The sequence below is a fragment of the Sceloporus occidentalis genome, unplaced genomic scaffold, assembly GCF_023333645.1.
Source record: "Sceloporus occidentalis isolate IW3139 unplaced genomic scaffold, rSceOcc1.0.p SCAF_1, whole genome shotgun sequence".
Lineage (NCBI taxonomy): Eukaryota > Metazoa > Chordata > Lepidosauria > Squamata > Phrynosomatidae > Sceloporus > Sceloporus occidentalis.
The window spans coordinates 42,913,239-42,938,278 of NW_028316981.1; the positions used below are offsets into that span (position 1 = coordinate 42,913,239).

General features: G+C 40.6%; 1 protein-coding gene across 1 annotated transcript; it reads right to left on the reverse strand.

The window, feature by feature from the left end:
* Positions 1 to 19,416: 19,416 nt before the first annotated feature.
* Positions 19,417 to 24,723, reverse strand: LOC149321340 (protein GVQW3-like). Its single transcript, XM_089496301.1, has 2 exons — positions 24,698 to 24,723; positions 19,417 to 21,327 (listed from the first exon to the last, which is right to left on the reverse strand). Exons 1-2 carry the CDS (start codon positions 24,710 to 24,712, stop codon positions 20,779 to 20,781), a joined length of 564 nt encoding a protein of 187 aa, XP_089352427.1. The 5' UTR covers positions 24,713 to 24,723; the 3' UTR covers positions 19,417 to 20,778.
* Positions 24,724 to 25,040: the final 317 nt, after the last annotated feature.

Consider the following 25,040-nt stretch of genomic DNA (forward strand, 5'->3'; position numbering starts at 1 on the left):
ATAAGTACTCCTGATTGTTGCATCTATCTGGGCTGAAATTTGGAAAGATGGATCCAAGAACACTCCCAACACTATCCTGCAAACACAGTCTTTCAGGGGAATGTTACCCCATCCAGAACTGGTTGATGCACCTCCAATCCCAAATAAGGCCCTTTAATAATAAGCGCCTCTATCTTGTCTGGATTCAGTTTCCATTTGTTTTTCCTTATCCAGCCCATTACCTCCTCCAGGCATCCATTCAGAGGAGACACAATATCCTTAGCTGAGGCTGTTTTTGAAGGTATGAGATGGAGATCGAAATAGTCATCATGAGGCATTTTACCTAGACTACCTAGGGAATAGGCTACCAAAACCGAAGGCCTTTAGCCCACCAGGATGATCCCTGGTTTTACCTTTAAATGGTCTAAACTGTCATTCTAAAATAATATATCTAGCTACAACTGTTCTGAACTCTAGCATTTCGGAGTTTTTGCTAGTCTCTAAGAATCAGACAAAAGGTTAAGGGTACACAAAACCATTAGAGTTATAGTAAAACAAGGAAAGTAGTTATAGCCAGGAAGATGGAAGAAGCTTACAAATGAATTTAGGAGCCCCTTTGCACCCACAATGGAATATTCTTTGCCTCTCGTTTCTTCCCCCAGTTGCCGGCATCACTGAAAACTGTGCAAGGGGTGGGGAGCTTACCCTGTGGATCAAATATTGAGGTGTGTGTAGGGTGTGTAGGAAGAGGCAAACATTTCCTCCTAGACCCATAGATTCATTTTTTTCCATCAGCCCAAGTATCTATTTCAATTCTGGTCTATGCATTTTCAATTTAGGGCAGTTTCAGACAAGACTTTTATGTTGGCCTTACATTGATATATAAGTTGGGTTTTGGGTGGTCTTAATGTTATATCCTGTTCAGCTCATTTTCAGGCTGAAACTAAGTTCATTTCATCACATAGCTTCCTTCAGCCTTTTTACTCCTTTTAAAGCTGCTGAGAATTTTATAGGTATGGAGAAAATTCAGAACTGTTAGTGTACTATCGGAATGGAACAGCAGTATGATTTGGGGTATGTGTTTTGACTGTACCCCTTAGTTTCTACTGGGGAAGAGGTGTTGTTCCAAGAGCAGCATGGGGTGAACAGGGTGGGGATGCTTATGTACTGCATTTCATATCACTGACCAAAGCTATACAAAAGAGGTAGAACAGCCTTCATCTCTGCTTTATCAATAATGTTTCCTCCCCCACCAAAACAAAAAGAGGAGAAGGAGGAGGAGGAGAGAGAGAGAGACAGAAAGCAGAACCTCTCGAGAGAACCTGCAATTCCTCTCATGGGAAAAATGTCTAACAATTTGTAAGACTTTCTGATAGCCTTTTGGCTGAACAGCTGGGTATAAATAAATTATTATTATTATTATTATTATTATTATTATTAAGAGGGTAGCAAGGTGAATTTTTCTTACCCACACAGTTAAGTCCTGTCTCACTTCTGTGAAAAGAACAGAATACATACTCAAGGAGCAAAAGTGTGATCTACAATTTCGACTACAGCTTATATTGGGAAAGCAATGATCTAATAACAGGAGCCATACATATGTGAGCGATCTTTCTCTCTTGTAAAGTCTCAGGTAGACACAGGCCTGTTACAGACAGCCAAAATAAAGCTGCTTCGAGTCACAGTGGAGGTATGGCGTTTCAATGATGCATGCGTCCTAAGAGTCCAGAAGTCGCACCAAAGTCACGCTCCAGCCCTAAAGACTGGAGTGTGGCTTTGGTGTGGCTTCTGGACTCTTAGGACGCATGCATCATTGAAACGCCATACCTCCACTGTGACTCGAAGCAGCTTTATTTTGGCTGTCTGTAACAGGCCACAGAAAATACTTATTTTTGGAAAAAAGCTGAGGAGAAAAGGAATCCAAGATTAACTGAATACTAACTTGGAGATGCTGTCTAATCAATTTTATTTTTTGTGCAGCCTTATCAACACTTTCTGCTTCTTTTCTTCTGATTTTATTGTCTCCACGGTCTTTCCAAAAATGACAATTTGTCTAGGCTTAGACAAAATTCTCTGCCCTCTGACATGTCCATTTATTTCTTGATCTGCAGTGAGTATTTTCACACATGGACCAGTTACTTTCATGTGTTGAAGAAGATGGAGGAGGCAAGAAGAGTCAGAAACTGTGGGGCACAGAGACCTCGCCAACAGGGCAGATATGTTCAGAAAAATCCCTGACAGCTTTCCTGTATGAAATATCTGAAGAGGTTCTGTATTTTGCAACATTTGGAAGGCCTAAGAAGATGCTTCGAAGTAATTTGGGGGAAATAAATACCAAGTAAAAAATTATTGTTTTAAATACCGTTAAACATTAACATTCTAAAATAAAGTATGTCATAATCTATTTTCCCATATTTAAAATTTCTCAGAAAGTTATTGGGAAGGGACCAGGACCCCTCATTCCCATTTTTCATTAATGTATAGTCCTATGAGGAATGACAAATCCCATAAAGGTATATGGTTATAGACAACAGATTTCCTAGGTATTATTCAGTTCTAATGTTTTGCCTATTGCAAACCAGAAAGACAGGGGGAGGTTTGATGAAGAGGATAGTCCTGTTCATGCTACACTGAAGCAAAAATTTTAGTTAAAAATGTTGGTAGCACAATGTCTTTGTGGTGCAACTGGAACATGAATACTGTACATGTTCTGGTCAACACATCTCAAGAAGGATATTATGGAAAAGGAAAAGGCATCCCAAATGACCTGAGAACCAAGAAAAGTCTCCCTCAATGAAAAATTAGAACATTGATGGCTTCTACACTCAGAAAAAAAAATGCACAAGGGAAGAAACGATGGAGAATCATTAAATTATGCACAGTGGGGTGAAAACAGATGGAGAAAAATAGTTTTCTGTGGGTTTTTCGGGCTATGTGGCCATGTTCTAGAAGAGTTTCTTCCTGACATTTCATCAGCATCTGTGGCTGGCATCTTCAGAGGATGCTTGCCTGGAAAAAGGTGTGTGTGTGTGTGTGTGTGTGTGTGTGTGTGTGTGTGTGTGTGTGTACACACACACAGACATACATACTGTGTGAGTCTGGGAATGCTGGAGTGATTTGCATGTGTATTGTTCTGTTGCTGATGGTAGGCCTCAGGCTCCGAGGCGAATGCAAAAGAGGATTCGTGTCTGCTAATTGGAGGAAAATATTTCCCTCAAAATACTGGAGCACAGGATCAGACTATAAGCTGAATAGTAAGAAATCTGAAACAGACAAAAGGAGACATGTAGACGTATAGGAAAACTATGGAATTCAGCATCACAAATCTGTTAATGACAGTCAAAAAACATGGAAGGATTTAAACTATTATTAGATAAATTCATGGATACATTCACAGTTGTGATGGGTACATCTACTAACTCCTGGATGAGGGACAGCATTCTTTGATCATGGAGACCATAGAACAAAAGGAATTATGCCTTCCAAGTTTGCTTGTTGACTCCTCATAAACATCTGGATGGCTAGCCTGAGAAACAGGACTGCTAGGTGATCTGACGTAGCATGACATTTATTATGTTCCTATGTCAATAATTCTAGTTGTATCAATATAGACAGGCACATGTTGAATAAGGCCATGCTCAGTGAGCATATGTTATTTATCATTTTCTCAGTGATATGCTAATAGTAACTTATTTGCATTATTTGTTATGAAATCATGTTTCAGCCAGACTTCTGAGTTAATGATTTTTTTAATTGTTCAGATATTTTGAAAAATAATTAGCTTTCAATGACAGAACAGATGGAGGTGCAAATCTGTTAGTTCTATGTCTCCCTACTAATATATTTTTGGTTCTGGATGATGGTGTAGCTTTGTTGGTTTTTTTAATTACCACATCAAACAATAGTCATTCTTAAGACGAACTAGGCATCTTGAATATCTTAAATAAACTGCACCTTAATTTATGTAGGGATGAGAGCATTCTGAAAGCTTGTGTGTAATTCAAGAAGCTGATACTCTAGAATATGGAACAGTAAGTCATATTTAAACAACCCCAGTGATGCAGTCTTGCACAATTACTACCTCTTCCCACCTTTCTTAGTCAACACTTTCCCTGCTCCCCAAGCCAAATAGATATTTGTCAACCATGATACTGAGTGATCCTTCTTCAATATCCATGGTTCCAGCCTATGGAATCCTGGGACTGGTAGTTTGATGAGGCAATAGAGTTTTAAATGCCCCTTCTTCAACTGCCAATCCCAGTAGAAGTGAAATAATAGTGCTATACATCTGCAGCATGAATGGGCATATAGTTAAAATGCAGATAGGTTCCTGACAAAATGTGGAGTTTTAATATGAGGAAGCAGACTGGTGATCTGGTGGTGTGGCAGAATTCGAGAAACCCTGACTGATTTGGGACAGTTCTTCCCCTCCAGGTCCAATTCCATATTAGTCAGGAGAGTCTCCTTAATTTGTAGAAAGAACTTTGGGTGATGTAGCAGACAGGAAGATGGAACACTGAATGGGGAAGTCTCCTTACATGTTCACCTTTTCTGTTACCCTATATTCATAATATTTCACATCTCTACCTCTAAAATGATAGGATCAAAGACTAGTCAAATGCACATGATATTTCAAAAATGGTCAGTCAAAGGAGCATAACATTTCAAAAACTGGATTTGTAGACCAGAGACATCATTAAAAATGTAAACCAAAGATATCCCAGCAGTAGAGGGTTTTGATTAGGAGGAAGTCTCTTCTGCTGGCAAAAAAAAAAAAAAAATCTTCTGCTGACAGAAATGCCATTCTGCCATTCACAATCTTCTTCTGCCAGCTGATCTCTGAAATCTGCCAAGAGAGCAACCTGCCAGCAGAACATCTCTGTTGGATAAATTCTATGTTGAATAAAATACCCAATCCAAAACTCCTCCAGGGATGCAACCACAAAGGGTGAGGGTAATCTTTGGCAATTTCTAACACCCTAGGTTGGGAGCAGGTTGGATTCAGTGTCACTTTAGTGGGCCTAGTATCAGTTCAGCTAGCCTCCTGGCCATTTTGGCAAATTAGGATGATGTCCAGTAGGTATAATCCCATTTATACTAGGAGTTAGCAACATACAATTAGTGGGGACATAGCAGAGAGTCTTCCCAACTGGCATGGGTTACGGAATTCCCTCCCATTGTGAGTATGCATTTTGCAAATACTGTAGTAAAGGACTTATTGTTTGAATTATGAGTAAAAGATAGAGAGCCTTCAATTAAAACCCACCATGCCTTATTTCCCTGTAACTCAGCTGAATCATGCCACACATCCTTCTAAGAAAAGTCAGATAATTTAGTGAAACAGTGCAAAAACCAAATGGCCTGACCCACCTTGTGACACAGTTAGTAGTTCTTACAGCTTTATCTCACTAGGCCAGTTGTACTTTTTACCTCGGCACCCCCAACTCCTTTACATCTACATGGAGCCTTTGCCCCCCTCCATTCAATGTAGTATATGAATAAAATTATTTTGTTGATTTGTTAGATGTATTTTCATTTACACATTCATGTATATTCATATTTTAACATTTTATAAGGAAATAAACATTCAAATTGGAAACGTTTTGTTTGAGCAAATTCAGTATTTAACTCAATAGATGTGTAAATTTTAGACATAAAATGTGAGAATGTGGAAAAAGGAGGAGGAGGGATCCAGGCTTCCAAGTCTTCCCTACCCTGCAAAGCAACTCTTGGGTTCTGCCCCACCATTTGAGAACCACTGCATTAGGCTATTCTACTGGCACAATAGTGGATTTCTTAAAATCCTATTTAAGTGGGATTTTTTTAGCCTTTTGCACCTTTGGAATCATGCTGGAACTACAGCATTTACTTACAGTAGAAGCTTGTCATACAAAGAACACTTTGGACTGCCCACCCAAGTACTCCAACAAGATGTGTCCCCACCCCTTTTCTGAATTTGGCACACATGCACGAACACACACATATGCACACACAGAGACCTATTTGTAATTGCTTTTCCAAAATCTGAATAATGTACCACAAGACACTGATCTATGGTATAAAACACACACAAGCAGATTAAACTGGCTTTAAATACACACACACACACATCCCCATAGGACATAACAAAATTAAGGGGGAGAAATAAAACACTATGCCCAGATTCACCCTTGCACTCCCCATCTTAATGTTACCCAAGAACACATTTTAAAAAAACCCACTTGTTTTACATTTAAAATTCTGCTTTTGAAATATAGCCATCAGAAACAGCAGGTGTTCAAAGAACAGCAGGAATCCTCTGTTTACAGGACGATTCACAGTGGGTTTTGACCAGTCTCAGAATAAAGATGAGGATATTCCTGAAAAGTTAATTGGTTCTCCATTCTTTCCTGTTGTTTTTCCAGGAGGAAAAGGACATGCACATTCAATTTTTTATGTAAGTGAAGCTGCCTTTGACAGTCATGTGGACAGGGCAATCTGCACTTGGAAGGACTTTACATGCCCACCCCATTGAGGATGGCTCTTAAACAGAATGTACAGATTTTGTGGGTTATTATATCTGTCCAATAATCAAATAACCCAATTATTCTAGAATTATCTGTGAGTGCTATTTTCACTGCTGTAGTGTTTCCATACGTGTTTCATGATTACTTAAGCAAGTAGGTCCAACATAATCTATTTTAGGATGACCCCACAAGTTCTAGATCATTATATGGGGGGACCTTCAAAGTCTGAGCAAAACATATTTAAATAATGTATCAGCTTGAGAAGGAACCTTCAATTTTGCTCTTGATATTGCAATAGACAGAATTTAGTTGCCTTTAGCTGTTATTCCCACACCTTGTTTTTAACACCCAAAATAAATGACAAACTATAATTGAGGGGTTTTTTTGCAATATGTGTCCAGCTATATACAAAATGGCCACACTGATGAAGATCTATTGATGAAGATGAAGGTGGCACTCGTTTGTTCACTCCATTCAGCCTTAATGGTAATATGCTAAAGGATGTTGTTGTTATTGTAACCAGAATAGGATTTGCTTAATCTCATGGTGTGGATTCAATTCAAAAATAGGAGGCAAAACTCTACGAAGGCAGATTAGCAATATAGCTTAATTTCACCAAGTTAACAGCATTGATTATCTAGCAAACTGATTTATGTTTATTATTATTTTTTGGAAAACAGGAAAAAGCTGCAGATAAATTTGTTTTGTTTCTCCCCATGGAGACTTTTGACTATTTAATTAAAGGCCTCATTGCCTCATCATTAAATTCAAAGAAGCATATCTAATACGAACACTTAAATGTAATGGCACTAATTAGTCTTTAATGAAGAGAAACTTATTCTTTCTCTGAAGAACAGCTGTAAAAATTGTATCGATGTCACAACAGAATCATACATTCTGAAGGTTATTAATGTGTGTTTGATGACTTTTTTAAAAAAAATGAGCTGTGCAATGTATACTGTATATATAGGATACTTTTTTAAAAGAAAAGAAAATCTTGGCTTCACTTTCGAAAGGTTAATTAATGCTGTAACATCTGTAATTATGTGACCTGTCCATGTTTTGCACTAGCAAATAGGAAATCTTAATGATCGTTGGTGACAGGAATAATGAGACTCAAGGGGTGTCCATGGGGTCATGCAAAGGAATATGCTATTTAGAAAGGTTAGGAGGACAAGGCAGTTCCCACCTCCTGTTTTTTAAATCTATGTCATTATTGATCAGGAAGACTTTTAGGTGTTGTATGCTTTCTGTATGTACATACTATATCTATAAACAGTTAAATTGTCATAAATATGCAGGCAGGTCTAACAGTATGAGTTAGTGCCACTGGGCAAAGAGGCTAAGGGTGCTACAACTTCTGGAGATCTTTGACACAGGTGCTGCTTCTCCTTGCTATCCTGTCCATCCACCTGAGCTCTCCAGAGCCATCACATAAGAACAAGGGGGGGGGGGGAGAGAAGGAGTTTCTACGCATCTTGCCATATTCCTATTAGGAGCATTACATAGTGGGACCTTAAGAAAAAGTCTTGGCAAGGACCCACACAAATACCTTTGCATTGGATCTACTTTCAAGTATGTTGATATCATTTCTATGTAGTGTACTGGTTAGAGCAGTGGTTCTCAAATAGTGGGGTGGGACCCCACATGGAGCATGAGAGTTGTTCAAGGGACATGTGAGATTTATAGACCCTGATCCTTCCTCCTCCTCTTCCCAAACTTCTTTATATGTAAAATTTACATATACGTTTAGTTAAATATTGAATTTACTTAAATAAAACTATTCTAGTTTGAACAGTGTTATTTCCTTATACAGTGTTAAACTATGAATATACATGAATATGCAAATGAAAATATGTCAACTAAATAAACAAAATATTTTTAACATATGCTATCATGAATGCGGGTGCGACATTTGCATATAAAGGGAGGTCCCAAGGGTAAAAACTATGAGCATGGCTGGGTTAAAGAGTCAGATTATGAGTGGAGCAGAAGCAAGATCTAGATTTGCTAGATCAGATCCAGAGGGGGTTCCTGCAACTTTAATCATTCAGATCTTGGCACAGGATAAGGTTAAATAAAACTCTTGTTAAATGGGAAAAACATTCTTGTTATCCCTCACTTTCAAATCCCAGGTTTCAGTTGAGCTTCTCAACAAAGCTTTTGCCTCATAAGGAGAGAGTTGGGAGGGAGCAGGATGTTCTGTGTTTAATAAGTTAGTAATGCAGTAAGTGTTGTGTGTTCAGTAAGAACAGAGTTAAACATTCCTCCATGCCCTCTCCTCCTAAATAATATAACTGCTAAAAAATAGGAACTGTTCAATGATAAATAGTCAGGATGTGGGGAGCACTGCAGATACATATACTGGAATTCTCTTAAGTCATTATGCAGATGTAGCTCCTGGTTATGCAAGCCGTTGTTTCTTTGCAGACTGGTATGAGGAAATGCTCAGCTATGCAAGTGGTTCCCACTAATGCTCAGCACAATGCTTGAAGGCACAGTTCATTGACCTCTGGTCCTGGAATGGCCACTATGACAGAAGATCTTGGCCTACCTATAGCTGGACATCCTATATTTAGATCATTTAGATCATTCAGCCATGTTGAAATGGATATAATTTCAGGTTCTCAGGTCAACTACTATTCTGTCCTCACACTGCACTAGCAGGCACAGTGATGAGAGTTCAGAAGCAAAAAGATCAAGTGGAATTCAATGTCAATCAGTCCAAAGGTCAAGGGCTGTAAATCTAATACACAGTTCACAAAAAGCAAAGTCCACCAACAGTTCAGGGTCATAACTTGTAGAGTCAGGTCTTGCTGTAAATGGAAGTTTTCAGAAAGCAAACCAGTTGTTTCCAACAACCCAGAATGGAAAAGCCCACACCTTATAAAGCATGCTGGCTCAGCTCCACCCTCCTTCAGCCCATATTTCAGGAGGGTGTTTCCCTGCTGTGTCCATAAAGCCTATCACTTGGTCTGTGGAGAAGCAGCTGAGTCTGCTCTAGATACCACATCCTTCTCCTTTCTTGAGGTGTTATCTCTTGTACCTCCTCCTCCTCCTCCTCCTCCTGTAGATTACTCAAATGGCTGTCAGACAGAGATGGAGGAGGTCACCTTCATCTGTAGAATCCAATCCGGTGAGGGGGAGGCTGCTGGCTGAATCTGCTTCATCCTCAGAAGCCAAGGGCGGGTTATAGACCGCCAAAAAGCAGCGGTCTGGCTCCGCTGCTGCTTGCAGCGTCCGGGAGCCGCAGCCTTTAAACAGTGCGACTCCTGGACGCTGCAGAGAAGGAGCGCGGAAATCACGCTCCTTCTCGGGCCCCGGAAGAGGCGCTGCAAGTGCCAAAGGGCGCACTTGCGGCGTCACTTCCGGTGCGCCACGTGCGGACGCAGAGCATCCGTTATGGCAATATGGCAGCGGCCGTGTGGAACAGCCACTGCCATATTGTACGTATTGAATACGTATTAGGGTTGGGGGGGTGCGGAAGCACCGCCCCTTCCTAACCCTAATACGTATTCAATACGTATTTTTTGGAGGTCTATAACCCGCCAAAGTCTCAAGCAGGGGCATGAAAACTACTCCATAATATCTTTCTCCATTAGGTCCTTGTTTCAGATATTTGTACCTTCTTGTTAAGCCAAGTGCCCACTAATATCTCTCAGAAAAGCCAGATGAGGGGCTAAGTGTGCTATTGTTCCTCTGCTGTAGTGGACCAACACGATCTCAACCTGGTCTTTCCTCATCCCAAAGCCACATGAAAGACCTCAGACTCTAAACAAAAGCTTGCTGTTCTGGATACAAAACCCAAGTCACTGTTGTCTCTCTAGTTGTTGCCTGACTCCCTTCATAACTGAAATCACTGAAGCCTGGAGCTCTAGACTTCCTTGAAACCATTCTCTCTTTCAGAGTATTCTGGCCCATGTGGAAAGAGATGTCCCACTTAAGTTCTTCTGGGTCTCAGCTAATATTATGTGCCTTCTGCACTGTCAAGTACACGACTCTCACTGCTGCTTTTTCTCAGCTGTTCCTTTTCTTCATTTCTTCAAAACAGCACATGGAAATCTAAAAGGGTGGTGGGAAGCACACAAGAGCCACACCTCCAGCATCTCCCTGGCACCCTTCCTTTTTCTGGCCTTGCTAAGATGAGGAGCAAGATCTGAAGGGAACTTCTATTCATGTTCCCTTGAACACAAATGCATGTATGGGACTGGAAAGAATCATTCCTGATTACATGGAGGTGTCTACTTTTATTGAGATGAACATGTAGATGTCTGTTTTAACCCTTACTGTCCAATATAGTGAGGCTGGGGAAAGGGAAAGTATCCTGTGGGTGTCTTACACATATGTAGGTTAACCTATGGAAGTAATTCATTTTTTTTCTTTTTTACTTATGCAGATAATTATATTCAGTTTAAGATTGCAAAAGTGGAGATGCATGTGCAGTTTCATTCAGCATGGATACACTTATTGCACATGGATATGTGTGCCTGCACACTGTGACTGGCTATCTGGTTGCATGTTCAGTTGCCCATTGTCATAATCCATTAATGAAGCAGTGTTAATGAGGCAGTGATCTATTATCACTCATAGTTTGATCATTATATTTTTACCTGTTTGAGCACTGGGATCTCCAATGTGTATTGAGAGGAAATGCCTTCTCTGTAGCAAGTGATGATGAAATGCAAGAGTGGGAAGAGGAGAAGCCAAGCCAAATTCTGAATGCCTTTCCAGTTCCTGTGCTTTTCACAAAAATATTCCTCAACATGTTAATGCATATTTTTATTTTCTCTGTGCCACAAAAACAGAATTGCCATTTCAGTCCTCCCGTTGAATTGCCTTGTGCTTCTTTTAATGCTGAGGATCAATTATTTAAGTGCCACCTGATTCTAAATGACCTACTGCCACATACTACTTTACAAAATAATTAAAAACAAATCATCCTAGTGTGGAGACACTTTAGGAGTTAATAAATTAACCCTGGAAATTGACAAGGAAGCCATTCATCTGAAAGCCTACTCTGACACATTAACCTTTTGCTGTTCCATTTTGATGAATACTGGTACCTTGGAGGGATCTATGACCCCATATCACAAATGTACAGTATGTATATTTGGCCATAGATTGTTGGAGATCTTGATCATAGAAAGCTTTCTAGCCTCCATAGCTGCCAGATCATGACAACAGGATTGTTTGGAAACTTTGATTACAGAAAATTGGGTGTCTCCTATCCCTCCTTATACATATTTAAAAGATTTTACATCAAGTTAACTCATAAAGCAAGCATATATTGCAGATTATTTAAAGCATGACCACAAGTAGACCACAAGTTGAACATGACTCAACAGTGTGATGCAGGAGCTAAAAAAGCCAGTGCGATTCTAGACTGCATCAATACAAGCACAGAGTCTGGACTGAGGGAAGTAGTGGTACCACTCTATTCTTCTTTGGTCAGGCCTCACCTGGAATACTGTGTCCAGTTCTGGCAACACAATTGAAAAGGGATATTGAGAAGCTGAAGCGTGTCCAAAGGAGGGCAACCAAAATGGCTAATGGTCTGGAAACCCTGCCCTATGAAGACAGTCTTAGGGGGCTGGGTATGTTTAGCCTGGAGAAGAGGAGGTTAAGAGGTGATATGTTAGCCCTGTTTAAGTATTTGAAGGGTTGTCATATTGACAATGAAGCAAGCTTTTTTCCTGTTGCTCCAGAGAACAGCAATGGATTCAAATTACAGGAAAAGAGATTCCACCCAAACATTAGGAGGAATTTTTTAACAGGAAGAGCTATTCAACAGTGGAATACACTGCCTCAGAGAGTGGTGCAGTCTCCTTCTTTGGTGGTTTTTAAACAGAGGCTGGATGGCCATTGGTTGGGGTTTTTTGATTGTGAGTTCCTGCATGTCAGGGGGTTGGACTTGATGGCCCTTGTGGTGTTCTCCAATTCTTATGATTCTATGATGAGATCAACTTGTGCTACATAGCTGTTTTGGTGAATTGGCATTCCAGGCCAATCTTTTTTATAACTACATTTACTCACATTATTGAGTGGCTGGTTTTCTGAAAGCACCAGTCTTCTTATGCCTAGATAATTCCATAACTACTACAGTCACCTCTTCCCTAAAACTACAGTTCTGGAGCTGCCTTTGGTCCATCCAGCCTAGTATTGACAACTACATGGCAGGATTCTTTTCTAGTCCTGCTTGAAAATCCCTAGTATCCCCTGATTGTCTCCCATCCAGGCCCAACCTTTCATAGCTTCAAAAACCAGATGAGTGAGTTCAGGATAGTATGATGGTTACAATGTCTCACAGTAGAAGGAAACCATGGGCCAAATAAAACACACACACACACACACAGTTCCCAAAGGGACGAGTCTAAATGATGCATGGTCCAATTCCCATAATGTGCAAACTGTCCAGATGATGTTTAACCACTTCAGCACTAAACCTGTCACCCCCTTTAAAAGTTTTTTAAAACTCATATTTTCCTCCTGATCTTCCCAGAAGACCCAGAACCCTCCACTGTGATGCCAGGTAGCTGTTTACCATGCATCTTGCTGTGGCACCCACTTCCATCACCACCACGTGTTGCTCCCTCTAAGGTCAGAACAAGGTGCCCAACTATGCGACTGAGCTTAAGTGCCTTGTTTTCAGCCTCAGAGGGAGTGAGCCATGGCGGCAGGTGGCACAGTGAGATGTGTATGCAAACAGCTGCCTGGGATTGCAATGGAAGGTCCTAAGAAATGGGGAAACAACAGGGCAGCTTTGGGTCCAGAATACTCTTAGCTGCTCTCAAAGTTTTCTGGCCCATGTGGACCTGTCCTCAGCTAACTAGAGGTAAAGTGGTAATTAGCCCCTTGTCAAAAATGTTTTGATTTAAAAAAAAAACAGGTAAAGAAATAACTTTTATTTGAAGGGACTCTGTACTGCTGATTGATTGGTTTGTCTTTGTCACAGAATTCCTAATTTCCTTCACAAAGATATTAGGCCTTAACATGCTCTATTTTGGGGCCACTTCTCTTGCATTTGTTATTAGTTTAAAATCACTGATTGATTGGCAGAGGTCATCATGCATTTTCCATTGACTGCCTTTTGTTTTGTTTTAGTCCAAATGATCTTAATTTGGCTTCCAGTGGACTTTTGGAGCTGAAGAAGGAAAGCCAAGCAGGAGGGAAGAAATTGACTTGTTACACAAGTAGTGGCCATTCAAGAAGCTTCTGAAAGTAGAGGCAGACTTTATACAGTGAGTGCCTGACTGAGCTTTCCCACTGTTGCAAACAATAAGCAAATCAATGAAGTTTCACTGTTGTAAAAAAGGAAGAAATGGGGGGGGGGGGGGGAGAGTAAGTGGTTAAAAATCAGACCCTTCTTTTTTATATAGAAACTGGAGGGGATAACTAGCAAATGGTGAGAAAGCATATGGAATTGTGACTGTAAATGTGACTTGTAGCTAAATGGATGACTTTCCTTTAAACATGTCCTCCTTTTGTAGGGTCAGATTGCACACATTAAGATTGCTTGATATCTCCTGCAATTAAAATGTTTTCTCTCCATGTACACGATTCCTTCAATGTTCTGTGCCTAAGCAAATAGACTTGCAGTTGAAGCCCATGTTTACCTACCAAGGACTAATTAGAAAACAAAACTAAATTAATTTGTTTACTACAGTGGCTATCCACTGGGATTTGGTTCCATGAACCCTCCCCCCAATGGATACCAAAATCCGTGGCATAATGAAATGGTGGCCCTTCTATAAAATATCAAAATTAAGGTTTGCTTTCTGGAATTTATATTGTTTTTAAATATATATTTTCAAGCCGTGAATGGTTAAATCCGTGAATAAAGAATGCATCTATATGAAGGGCTGAGTGTAATTTGTTACACGTTACATGCAGAGTAAGGCAAAATTGTACCACAATAATAGAATTTCAATAGGATTTTATAGTGTTTTACTTGTTTTAGCATTAATTTGTGTTATTTTGAAATGGCCTAAGGGCTAATCAATAAACATTTCTTGTCTTGTCTACAACAACAACAACAACTATTATTATTATTATTATTATTATTATTATTTATTTATATTTCCCACCTCTCCCTGCAGATCGAGGCAGGATTACAACATAATAAAAATACAAAAACACAATAAAAAGTTACAATTAACCCCTAAACCCTCCCACCATTAAAAATAATAAAAATTCAACAAATAATTACATAAATAGTATAACCTAGAATAATCAAAATGGAATGGACAGTTAAATGCAGATGGGGCTATCCTTCTTCAGAGGTCAGTCTGGGAAGGCCCACCAGACATCTTTTACTTCCTCCATGTGTGCACTATCTCTGTCTATTTAAAAAAAGGGGGGGTAGAAATCATGTAGAAGAGTCTTTGAAGGTTCCTACTGAAGGGAAGGGGTGAGGGGTTTTTTTATCCTCCTTTTTGCTGAGTGTTCCTTTTTTGCTGAATCTAGCAACCCCAAGGCCCTGAGGACTGGAGACTCAATGCCAGGCCCTGAGACCTGGCAACTGCACTTCTTCCTCCTCTGTTGATATAGGGCTAGAACAGACTAGCCTGAAAGGCTGGCTTCTGGGTGGGTTGGGGGCATGGCGTTTAGATGCTGCATGCCCCCAAGATTCCCAGAAGATGCCCAGCAGCATCACACAGGACCAGCTTCAAGATTGGGGCTGTGTTGGAGCTGCTTAAGGTGGCCCAAAACCAGCACAAATAGGAGCAAAACCTTTTTGCTACTATTTGGGCTGGTCTCAGAGCAGATTGGGGCCACGGCATATGTTTGCTGTGGCTCTGGGATGACCAGCTCTGGGGTGGCTCTAGTCCACCCTTTTCATCTTGTCACTTTCACCCCATAGTTACACCAGCCAATAGGACCTTGACTGCTATCTCTATTGACTTTATCACACGGGAGGCAAGTGTTCTCCTCCCATCATTAAATTATAATTAAATAATGTTAATTGCACAATTGGGGGGGGGGGGAGATTATTACACCCCCATGTACTTATCCTGTTTTTGTCCTGTCTGTAAACAGTAATGGACTCGCCATTTGGTATTAACAGAAACTTTCATTACTATTTACAGATGGGACAAGAATGGGATAAGTGCACAGCGGTGTGATAAACTCCTCTCCTCCCGATTGTGAGATTAACATGATTTAATGATAGTTTAATGACAAGAGGAAGACGCTTGCTTGTGATAATCTCCTATGTGTTTCCTTCTGTGGGCCCACAGTTGCTTATACAAGCAAGGTCACTGTCTCTCCTTCCAGCAGCAAGGTGGGAACTAGAATTTTCCATATAGTATTCTATACTATCTAAAACCTTTTAAGCACTCTGAACACATCTGGCATCATTTTAAATAATGGATAATCCCAGTTTGTCACTATTTTTCTTCCTCTCAGTCCACTATCTACATATTGTAGAGATGCTTTATTCTGCTGCTCTGTGATACTGCTGTATTCTGACTGATTCCCTTAACAGCGCATGAAAAAAGAAGAGGGAGTTGAACAAACAAGGTTTCTTTAATTATACAAACTTTAAAACATTTGCTGATAAATTCAAAAAGAGTCCTTATCAAGTGTCTGGAAGAAAAAACATAATCTCTCTCTGCTAAAAGGACAAATTCAATGCAATCCCGTTTGTTTTTCTAAAGAAAATGCAACAAAAACAAAAGATGTTAGAATTTAAAGGCTATTTATATCACATATGGTTATTTTTCTTCATTGAAAAGGATGGGTAACCATAGCAATAAATTATCCTTCTCTCTATACATATATGTACATATAGGGCACCAAATTTATTTTTAAATTCCTTGGCATTTCAGTCAAGTATTTAGGAACTAGTACTAAATTTGAAGCTCATGAATAACCAGGGATCTGGGATTTTTTTAGCCATGTTAATGGGATAACACAGTGTGCCAAAGTTAAATGCCAATTACAGTAAGCCCATTAAAATGAATTGGATTTGTTAGTGACAAAGCATGGGAAGCTGTGGTCCCAAAAAATTGGTTAAGTAGTTATTGTATAGTGTGAAAGCGCCATTGGTCTGAGAGTAAATCCAGTGTTAGTCCTACATATAGCTTGGCAAAGGATGTGAAGGGTGCATCCACTTTAATTGTCATGGCTGCATCCTACACAGCCCTGGAGTTTGTAGTTTGGTGAAATATGTAAGCACTCTGGTTGAGAATTCTAAATGTCCCTCCCTAAACTACAAATCCCAGGATTCCATAGGATGGAATCTTAACAGTAAACATAGAATCAAGACTCTATAACTGCATAGTATGAAAAAACTCTAGATGATCTGTATGAGAATTCAGCCCTAGGGTGTTCATTTGGATTGGGGAGGTTTGGCATCAGATTTCTACTTCACTATTAATTTTCTGAATGGTCTGTGGCTGTGTGCAATTATTATTATTATTATTATTATTATTATTATTAAAATGTTTATATCCTTCTCTATATCAAAGTTCTAAGGGCAATTTACAAAAAAGCATTAAAGCTTAAAACTATAAAATAATTAAATAAATATTAAACAGCAATAATAACTTAGACATTCTTAAAAATATGTACAACCATATTTAGGAAGAATTAATGAGCCCCAAAGGCTTTGATGAACAGCCACATTTTGAATTGGTGCATAAAGGGCAAAAGTGTTGGTGCCAGTCAGGCTTCCAGTGGGAGGGCATTCCACAGTTGGGGTGCCACAGCTGAGAAGGCCCTCTCTCATGTCCAAAAACAGAACAGTGATCTCACCGGTGGAGCATGGAGGAGGGGACCCCAGGAATCCATTATCCTTGAGCAGATAATCTTCCATACCACAGTTTTGCTGACCAAAAATAAACGGAACACTTTCATTTTGCATAATGATCATTCCCATGCAAAGCTCCATTTTACTTTGTTTCTTAGCATTACTCGCTAAAACATTCCCAATCACTCTACAATTTAAGATCTGCTCTTAAAACCATCTTTAGAAGTATACTTCCAGATCATCTAAACTGAGCCAACTCAGTTTCATATCTGGGGGGGAGGGTACTAGGGATTTGATATGTTTTATATTTTTAACTTGTTAGCCACCCTGATTGTTCTCAGAGGGGCGGGATACAAATAATTTATTATTATTATTATTATTATTATTATTATTATTATTATTAGAAATGTGCGTGAAAATGTGTTCTCAGACCCACTTTCATCTACTACTAAAGCTTGATTTCTTGGCTCACCAGGATAAAAATTTCACTTATTCAGACATTGCCTAAGCGGTGTAGCCCTTTAAGGGAAGGTATGCATTTGGTGGTCTGCATGATTAGAGACCAGGATAAATGGGGATTGGCTAATTAGCCAAGCCAGAAACATGTGACAGGAGGCAGAACAGGTGTTTTATGCTGGTTGCCCCCTAGACAGCCATTCCTTTTCTTTGGAACACGACCTGCCTCTTTTATTTCCATTGAATGGGTTTTTGTTTTTTTTTGTTTTTTGCCTACCCCATACTGTTTGTATTGGGACTTGGAAAACTGGCTTGTTGAGTCATTAAATAGGATGCTGTCATCGTCACCAGGGGGCAGCAATGGGGGAAAACATGATTAGTTCAGTGTTCACCATTGGCACCCCCTTTGGATGAAAGACTGGGACAGGCTTTACAGGTCAAGAGACCTGGGGGTTGGAAAGGAGCCTGCCTTTGGGGTTGACATGAGGGGTTTGCTCTCTCCTAAAACATGTAGGATTTTGGGAGAGAGTGCCCTATGTTTGCCTTCCAATAGACTGGACCAAGGGTTCAGTCCAATATCTTGGATTTACCTTGGGGCCTAATGTTTCGCCCAAGGCTAGGCTGGAGGGGTTTTCGTCATGTGGTAACACCTGGTTCTCCAGCTGGATCTGCACCAGGATGCTCCCCTTTCTTGTAGTTTCCCAAAAAGTCAAGTCTATTAGTATTTGAATAGGTCAAATAAATGACCCTTTATTTTCCCATATACTGTATTTGTGTCTGGTCTCATTATTTCATGGTTGATCATCAAATGCTATAAGCACAATTAAGACAAGGCCAGAATTCTGGAGTGCAATTCTGGCAAGACATGTTTACCAAAAATGTTTTTAAACCTATAGGCCACACAGTTTAGAGAATCAAGGTATGAGTACTGTTACCTACCCCAATTTGTGAAATATTAGGGGTGTAAGTAAGTGAAATAAAACATGCTAAACTACCATTCTTTGTGCTCAGATTTGCTTGTTAGAATGCAAATCAGGAAAGGGAAGGAAACATTGTTCAAACCACCCACATTTCCTGAATTAGTTTTTTAAACTGAAATTGTCTACAGAAATCGTTAAAATTTTCATTGGTGAGCCATCCTACTATACTCAAAAGAGAAAAAAGACCTCAACAGAAAATGGAATATATATGTACTTCTTTAAACGATTTATTGCCACAGGGAAAACCAGAGGGAGGAAGATTATCTGTGGATAATCAGTACTAATAGCCAGAGAACAACAATCTACTCATCCTCCAGGAGCTCTCAGGAGTTCTTAGAAGGTCCTGAATTATGATGCCATCATTGTGTACCAGCTAACAGAACATAGCCAGACTCTGATGCCCTTGTGCACTGGTGATTCTGGGATGGGAGGCAGGTTGTTGTCCCTGCTTTGATTCAAAGATTCAGGAAAAATGAAAAATGGGCTTTAGGAGGATTCTGCTCATTGGGGTGACATGAAAAAGAAAGTCCTTTTTATCCCACGCTGCAAGCCTTCAAGTATTATTTTCATTCCTAAATAGGAATAGTACCAGTGGTACACACAGGAATGTTTTCCTTTTTCATTGGTATTCTGCCAGGAGATTTATGGGATTTTGGTTCTTCCAATTGCTCTCTTTTACCCTTAATTCCAAGGTTCTGTTATTTAAAGGGATTTGATCAGACGGGAACAGATGGCGTTCATATAAGATATCCAACAAGTATTCATGATTAGTTATGTTGCAGGGGATGCAGTAAGAGTCAGGGTAGAGATGTGGTCCAGCTCCTCAGTGCAGATATAAATGGTAGTAAAATAACTTCAAAATAAGACAAAAGAAAAAGTTATTTTACTACCATTTATACGAGGGTCATTCAATAAATACTTAGCCTACAAAAGAAAAACAAAAATTTTGGGAAAGTGGCAATTTATTTTTCAACATAGTCTCCTTTTAGCTCGATACACTTGGCCCAGCAACGCTCCAACTTTTTCAACCCATCCGAAAAATACGTTTTCCCGAGGTCTGCAAAACAGGCCTCTGTGGCAGCGATGACCTCCTCATTCAACCCGACCCAAATCTTTTCCCGGCGAGTGACTTTTTCAGGTTTGGAAACAAAAAAAAAGTCACAGGGGGCCAAATCTGGAGAATACGGTGGATGGGGCAGCAATTTGTAGCCCAATTCGACCAATTTGGCCATGGTGACCGCGGAGGTGTGAGCTGTCGCATTGTCGTGATGGAACAGCACCTTTTTCTTCGCCAAACGGGGCTGTTTTTTCTTCAATTCAGCAGCGAATCGGCCCAATAAGTCTGCATAGTAGAGCCCCGTGACTGTTTTACCCTTCTTGAGGTAATCGATGAGGATCACACATTGTGAATCCCAGAAAATGGTGGCCATCACCTTTCCGGCCGATAGAACAGTCTTCACCTTCTTCGGAGCACGTTCGCTGGGTAAAGTCCACTGTTTCGACTGTTTCTTGGTCTCTGGTGTGTACCAGTGGATCCATGTTTCGTCGACAGTCATGAAACGACACAAGAACTGTTGGAGTATCAAGGGTTAAAACAGCACACAGGGAAATGCTTGATGTGTGTGTCTTTGGCCATGAGCATTCAGCAGAAAGACAAGGCTGATTTGCACAGCTGGTGCTCATAGGCTCAAGGACACTTTGGTGTCTAAGTGCACGTAGCCATGGATGATGAAACAATGTGTCTGGATTACACAGGGGACACATGTCATGGTTACACACCTGAACTCACTGGGTTTGGGAGACCACATGGTCTGGAGTCTATATAAACCCAGAGGTTTCAAGTGATAGCTTGTGGGTATGTAGTAGGAGTTGGTATGCGTTTTGGAGATCTGTATTTGTATTATAGCACTGTGAATAAAGAGCACTTTGGGAGACTTGGCTTCTCTGGTCATTTATCAGTAGAAGTCTGGCATCGGTTTGCTGTGTGTCCCTGGAGGTTCCTTCATTGCTTCGGTTCCTAGAAGAAACCCAGTTGCTGTTATCTCATCTGGCTCTGGAACCACGTTTCTGCTGAAAATTGCGGGCTTGCTCTGCTCAAAGGTCTGATTTAACCACAGGGCTCGTTTGAGTTGCTGACAGTGGTTGTTGGACCCAGCAGTTGTGATGACAAGAACGCCGCCGGATTGCGCGTAAACAACGGCAAACACGTCGCCGATGTGGTCTCACGGTTGTGCTTGTTGTCCAGTGTGAGCAAACGCGGCACCCATCGCTCCGACAGCTTTCTCATGCCCAGTTCTTCGTGTAAAATATGATGCACCATTCCTTCTGCGATGCCTACAGTCTCAGCTATCTCGCAAACCTTCAATCGGCGGTCTGCCAACACGAGATCATGGATTCTTTTTATGTTTTCCTCTGTAGTAGCCGTTTTCAGGGCACCTGGGCGTGGCTCATCAAAAACCGACGTGTGGCCACGAACAAACTCATTGAACCAATTCTTGACGGTCGCCATCGAAGGAGAAGAGTCACCGTACACAACGTCCAAGCGCTCTTTGATTTCACAGCGCGTTTTCCGTTCCAAAAACAAGAATCGAATCACTGAACAATACTGCTCTTTTTCCATTTTTGTAAAACTGACCGACACGCTCGCTTCCAAAAGCTATCAAAACAAAACAAATGAAGGGAATTGACTGAAACTTTGACAGTAGGCTTCTAAAAGAATGTACTGCACAGTGGTAAAACTCTTTTGTAACAGCAGTGCCATCAGGTGGTGAGGCTAAGTACTTCTTGAATGACCCTCGTATCTGCACTGAGGAGCTGGACCACATCTCTGCCCTGACTCTTACTGCATCCCCTGCAGCATAACTGATAGTGAATACTTCTTAGATAAGTATTCTTTGTTAGGGCATGGAAAGACGCAATGTGTCCACCACGACCACCTACAGAGTTGAACCATGTCGACAGGACGCCAGGAAGAAGGAATCGGTAAAGAATCTTAGTTGTGTAGGCAGACTTCCTCTCACACAGGAATGAATCTCTTGACAACTAGGTTTCTCTCAAGAACAGGGTTCTTTAATCTTTGTTACATAACTATTTACAAAGATTACATTGATTATCAGACACCTGTCTTGGATACTTATCAAGTTACTCCACCAACCGACTATAAACACAACCTCTGAGGCAGCTACATTAACACCAACCATCTCTCTGTCTCTCAGTGACAGTTCAGAATGTCAGTTGACAGTTGACAGTTGGCAGTTGCATCAACATTCCATAATTCAACTGTCAACTGTTAACAGCCACTGAAACTGTAATATGTTCTGCCACAGCTCCCCCTAGTGGTCACATCACTGTCATTTTATCAGACCTGTTTCAACATGGTCCTGACAATCCATAACCCTTGTTAGGGCATGGAAAGACGCACTGTGTCCACCACGACCACCTGCAGAGTTGAACCACGTTGACAGGACGCCAGGGAGAAGGAATCTGAAGAGATGTCTGCAACTGATAACGACACTAACAAGCCTTCACTCTTCACGAGGGCTTTAATAAATAAGTTACTTTACCAACCAAACAACCATAACAACTAAACAGATAGGCAGGTACATAACAACAAACACAGAGAGGCAGTTGCTGTAACACCAACTGTCATAACTGACACACTGTCTCTGAAGGACCAACTGTCTCACTCTCCCTCAGTGACAGTTGAGAACGACAGTTGACAGTTGCATCAACATTCCAATGATGCACTGTTTAAATGCTGACATATATAACTGCCACTAGAGCTGTAAATAACTTGCACAACAGCTCCACCTAGCGGCCACATCATTGTCATTTCCTAACATTCTTATAGCTAAATAGCTAAACTGGGATACTTTATTTTCAGTAACTCAGGCCCAATACAGACAAGCACAAAGCGGTGTACTGCCGCTGATTCTAGCTGCATGGTCCAGAACCATAGAACATACAGACACCATCATCATGGTGGTCTCCCATCCACACGGAGGCTGCCATGATCACGTGCGCAACGCACAGCATCTTCACATCCACAACAAGAAATGACATCATAAGGGCTGTGATGCACCCCTTACAACACTGTAGGAAGGAGCTGCATTTTTCAGCTCCTTCCTAGAGCAGATAGTTCCCACGACAACCTCATGGCCATGGGAATGATCCTGAGGAGAAAGGGGCCACCCCTTTCTCCTCTGTAGGGCTGGCATGTCCAGGGCCATGAAGCCCCAAGGACACCCCTTTTCTGGGCCAGGGAGAAATGGAAAATGCCGAATTGGGGCCACAGGGCCGCCAGTGAGGTTACCCTGGCCTCAATCCAGCACAAAAAGGGGTGGGTACAGGCCGTCCCTTTGGGCAGTCTACTGGGCTTCTGTTAGCATCCTAATTCATAGAGGAGAAAATTTGCTTTCAAACCATAGAACCACTTCAGTAAATCATGCCCTAGTTTAAAAAACGAGAACTTTGGAAGAGCACTAGTGCAGATCCAAGAAATTGCTGTAAACAGTTTGAAAAAAGAAAAGCAATAACAAACAGAATAGGGTGATTGGATGCTGAGGTGACAACATCCAATAAAACCCAAGGAGTTATATCACAAGAAGTAACACCTCTTTAGGCCAGACTGGAAGAGTTCTTTGTTACTTAGTTTGTCATGCGCTGTGGGGAAAGGCAGAGAATAGACAGAAATTGAGAAGATGTGTGAATGTATGCATCCAGGCATTTTTCTCATTCTTAAGAGTGTTTGTGACAGAGAGCTTAAAAGATGTCCTTTCTCATTTTTCTCATGCTTAACATTAATTTAATGTTTCTGGAGCTGCCTGTGTGCATTTCCAGAACTGTGGAACAAATTCCTCTATTTTTGTGAAATAATTACTTGATCCTGACTGTGAGGAACTAACATTTGGACAGTGAAGGGAGGCTTGTACATGTGCATACAGTAACAAGTACTTTCAGCAATCAGTTTCTTCAAGGTGCCATCACTAGTACACTGCTTATGTGTTAGAGTTTAAACAGGCATTTGAAGTTACTATTGTGCTCAAAATTACGATATGTACAAGTTCCACAGACTTCCTGCATTCTGCTCCCATATTCTGGGATCTATTTTTCGTTCAGAAATCTAGAACATTTGACAGTCCTCGATTAATACATCAGCCAAGAAGAAGGCACAGACAGTCTTGTTTGTTTCTTTGGTGAAGCAGAAGACAATAAATAGGCACACCACACTTCAGTTGCTTGTTTTCAAGCAGAATAGAGAAGAAATTTATGAAGAAACAGAAAGGCTATGGATTTTTGATTTGGGTTGTTTTTGTTTTTAGCATATTTGTATTTTATTTTAGTATTTTAGTATTTTATAGTGTGGTGTTTTATTTATTTTTTATTGTACACTCTGCCCTTCGCATACATGGGGGATCTGTTACAGATCCTCCCCCCCCCCACCGTATATGGGGAAAAGCTCAAATCCCATTGAAAATAATGGGGCACATGCTCAGGGCGGCGTGGGTAAATGCCCCATTACTTTTGCCGGGACTTGCCTTCCACATAAGCTCAAAGCCATGGAAGGCAAGCCTGCCTATGGGGAGGGCTAACTTTATATGTTATGATGTACTACCCTTTGGTGGAAAGGGGGTTATAAATAAATGTTATTGTTAGTTTTTGTGAGTTTTTCTGGCTATGTCTGGCTTTGTTTACTTTAAATACTGTTTGAAAACACTGAAATTCTAGACCTTGCCTACAACTATCAGGTCAGAATGCACAGGAAAGCCATTGAAATTCATAAACATCTGGACAACTTCAACAGGAAAGAAAAAACCCTTAAAGTAAACAAAGTTTGGTTACCAGTCCTGAAAAACACTAAAATCAAGACCCAGCAAATGCAAATGAAAACCAGTCAGGGTCATGGGATTTCTCAACAGACAAAGGATCATTAATTAAATAAACCCTCTGAGACCTTGCCTTTCAACAACAGAACAATACACAGATTAACATGTAAATCGCTTCCTCTTAACCAACAGTATATATACCCCACTTTCTTCCATGTCAGCATTTTCTGAAGATGCCAGCCACAGATGCTGGTGAAATGTCAGGAATAAACTCTTCTAGAACATGGCCATATAGCCTGGAAAACCCACAAAAAACTATGGATGCCAGCCACGAAAGCCTATGACTTCACAAACATTATTATTATTATTATTATTATTATTATTATTATTATTATTATTATTATTATTATTATTATTATTATTATTGCTATTTGGTTGTGGTCTGCATGGACCAAAAGGCCTGTTTCCCCTCTGTTCTGGTGCCGCCTGTTCAGATGACACGTGTCTCAAAACCTGTTTCTGGTGCAAGCAGTCCAGACAACAT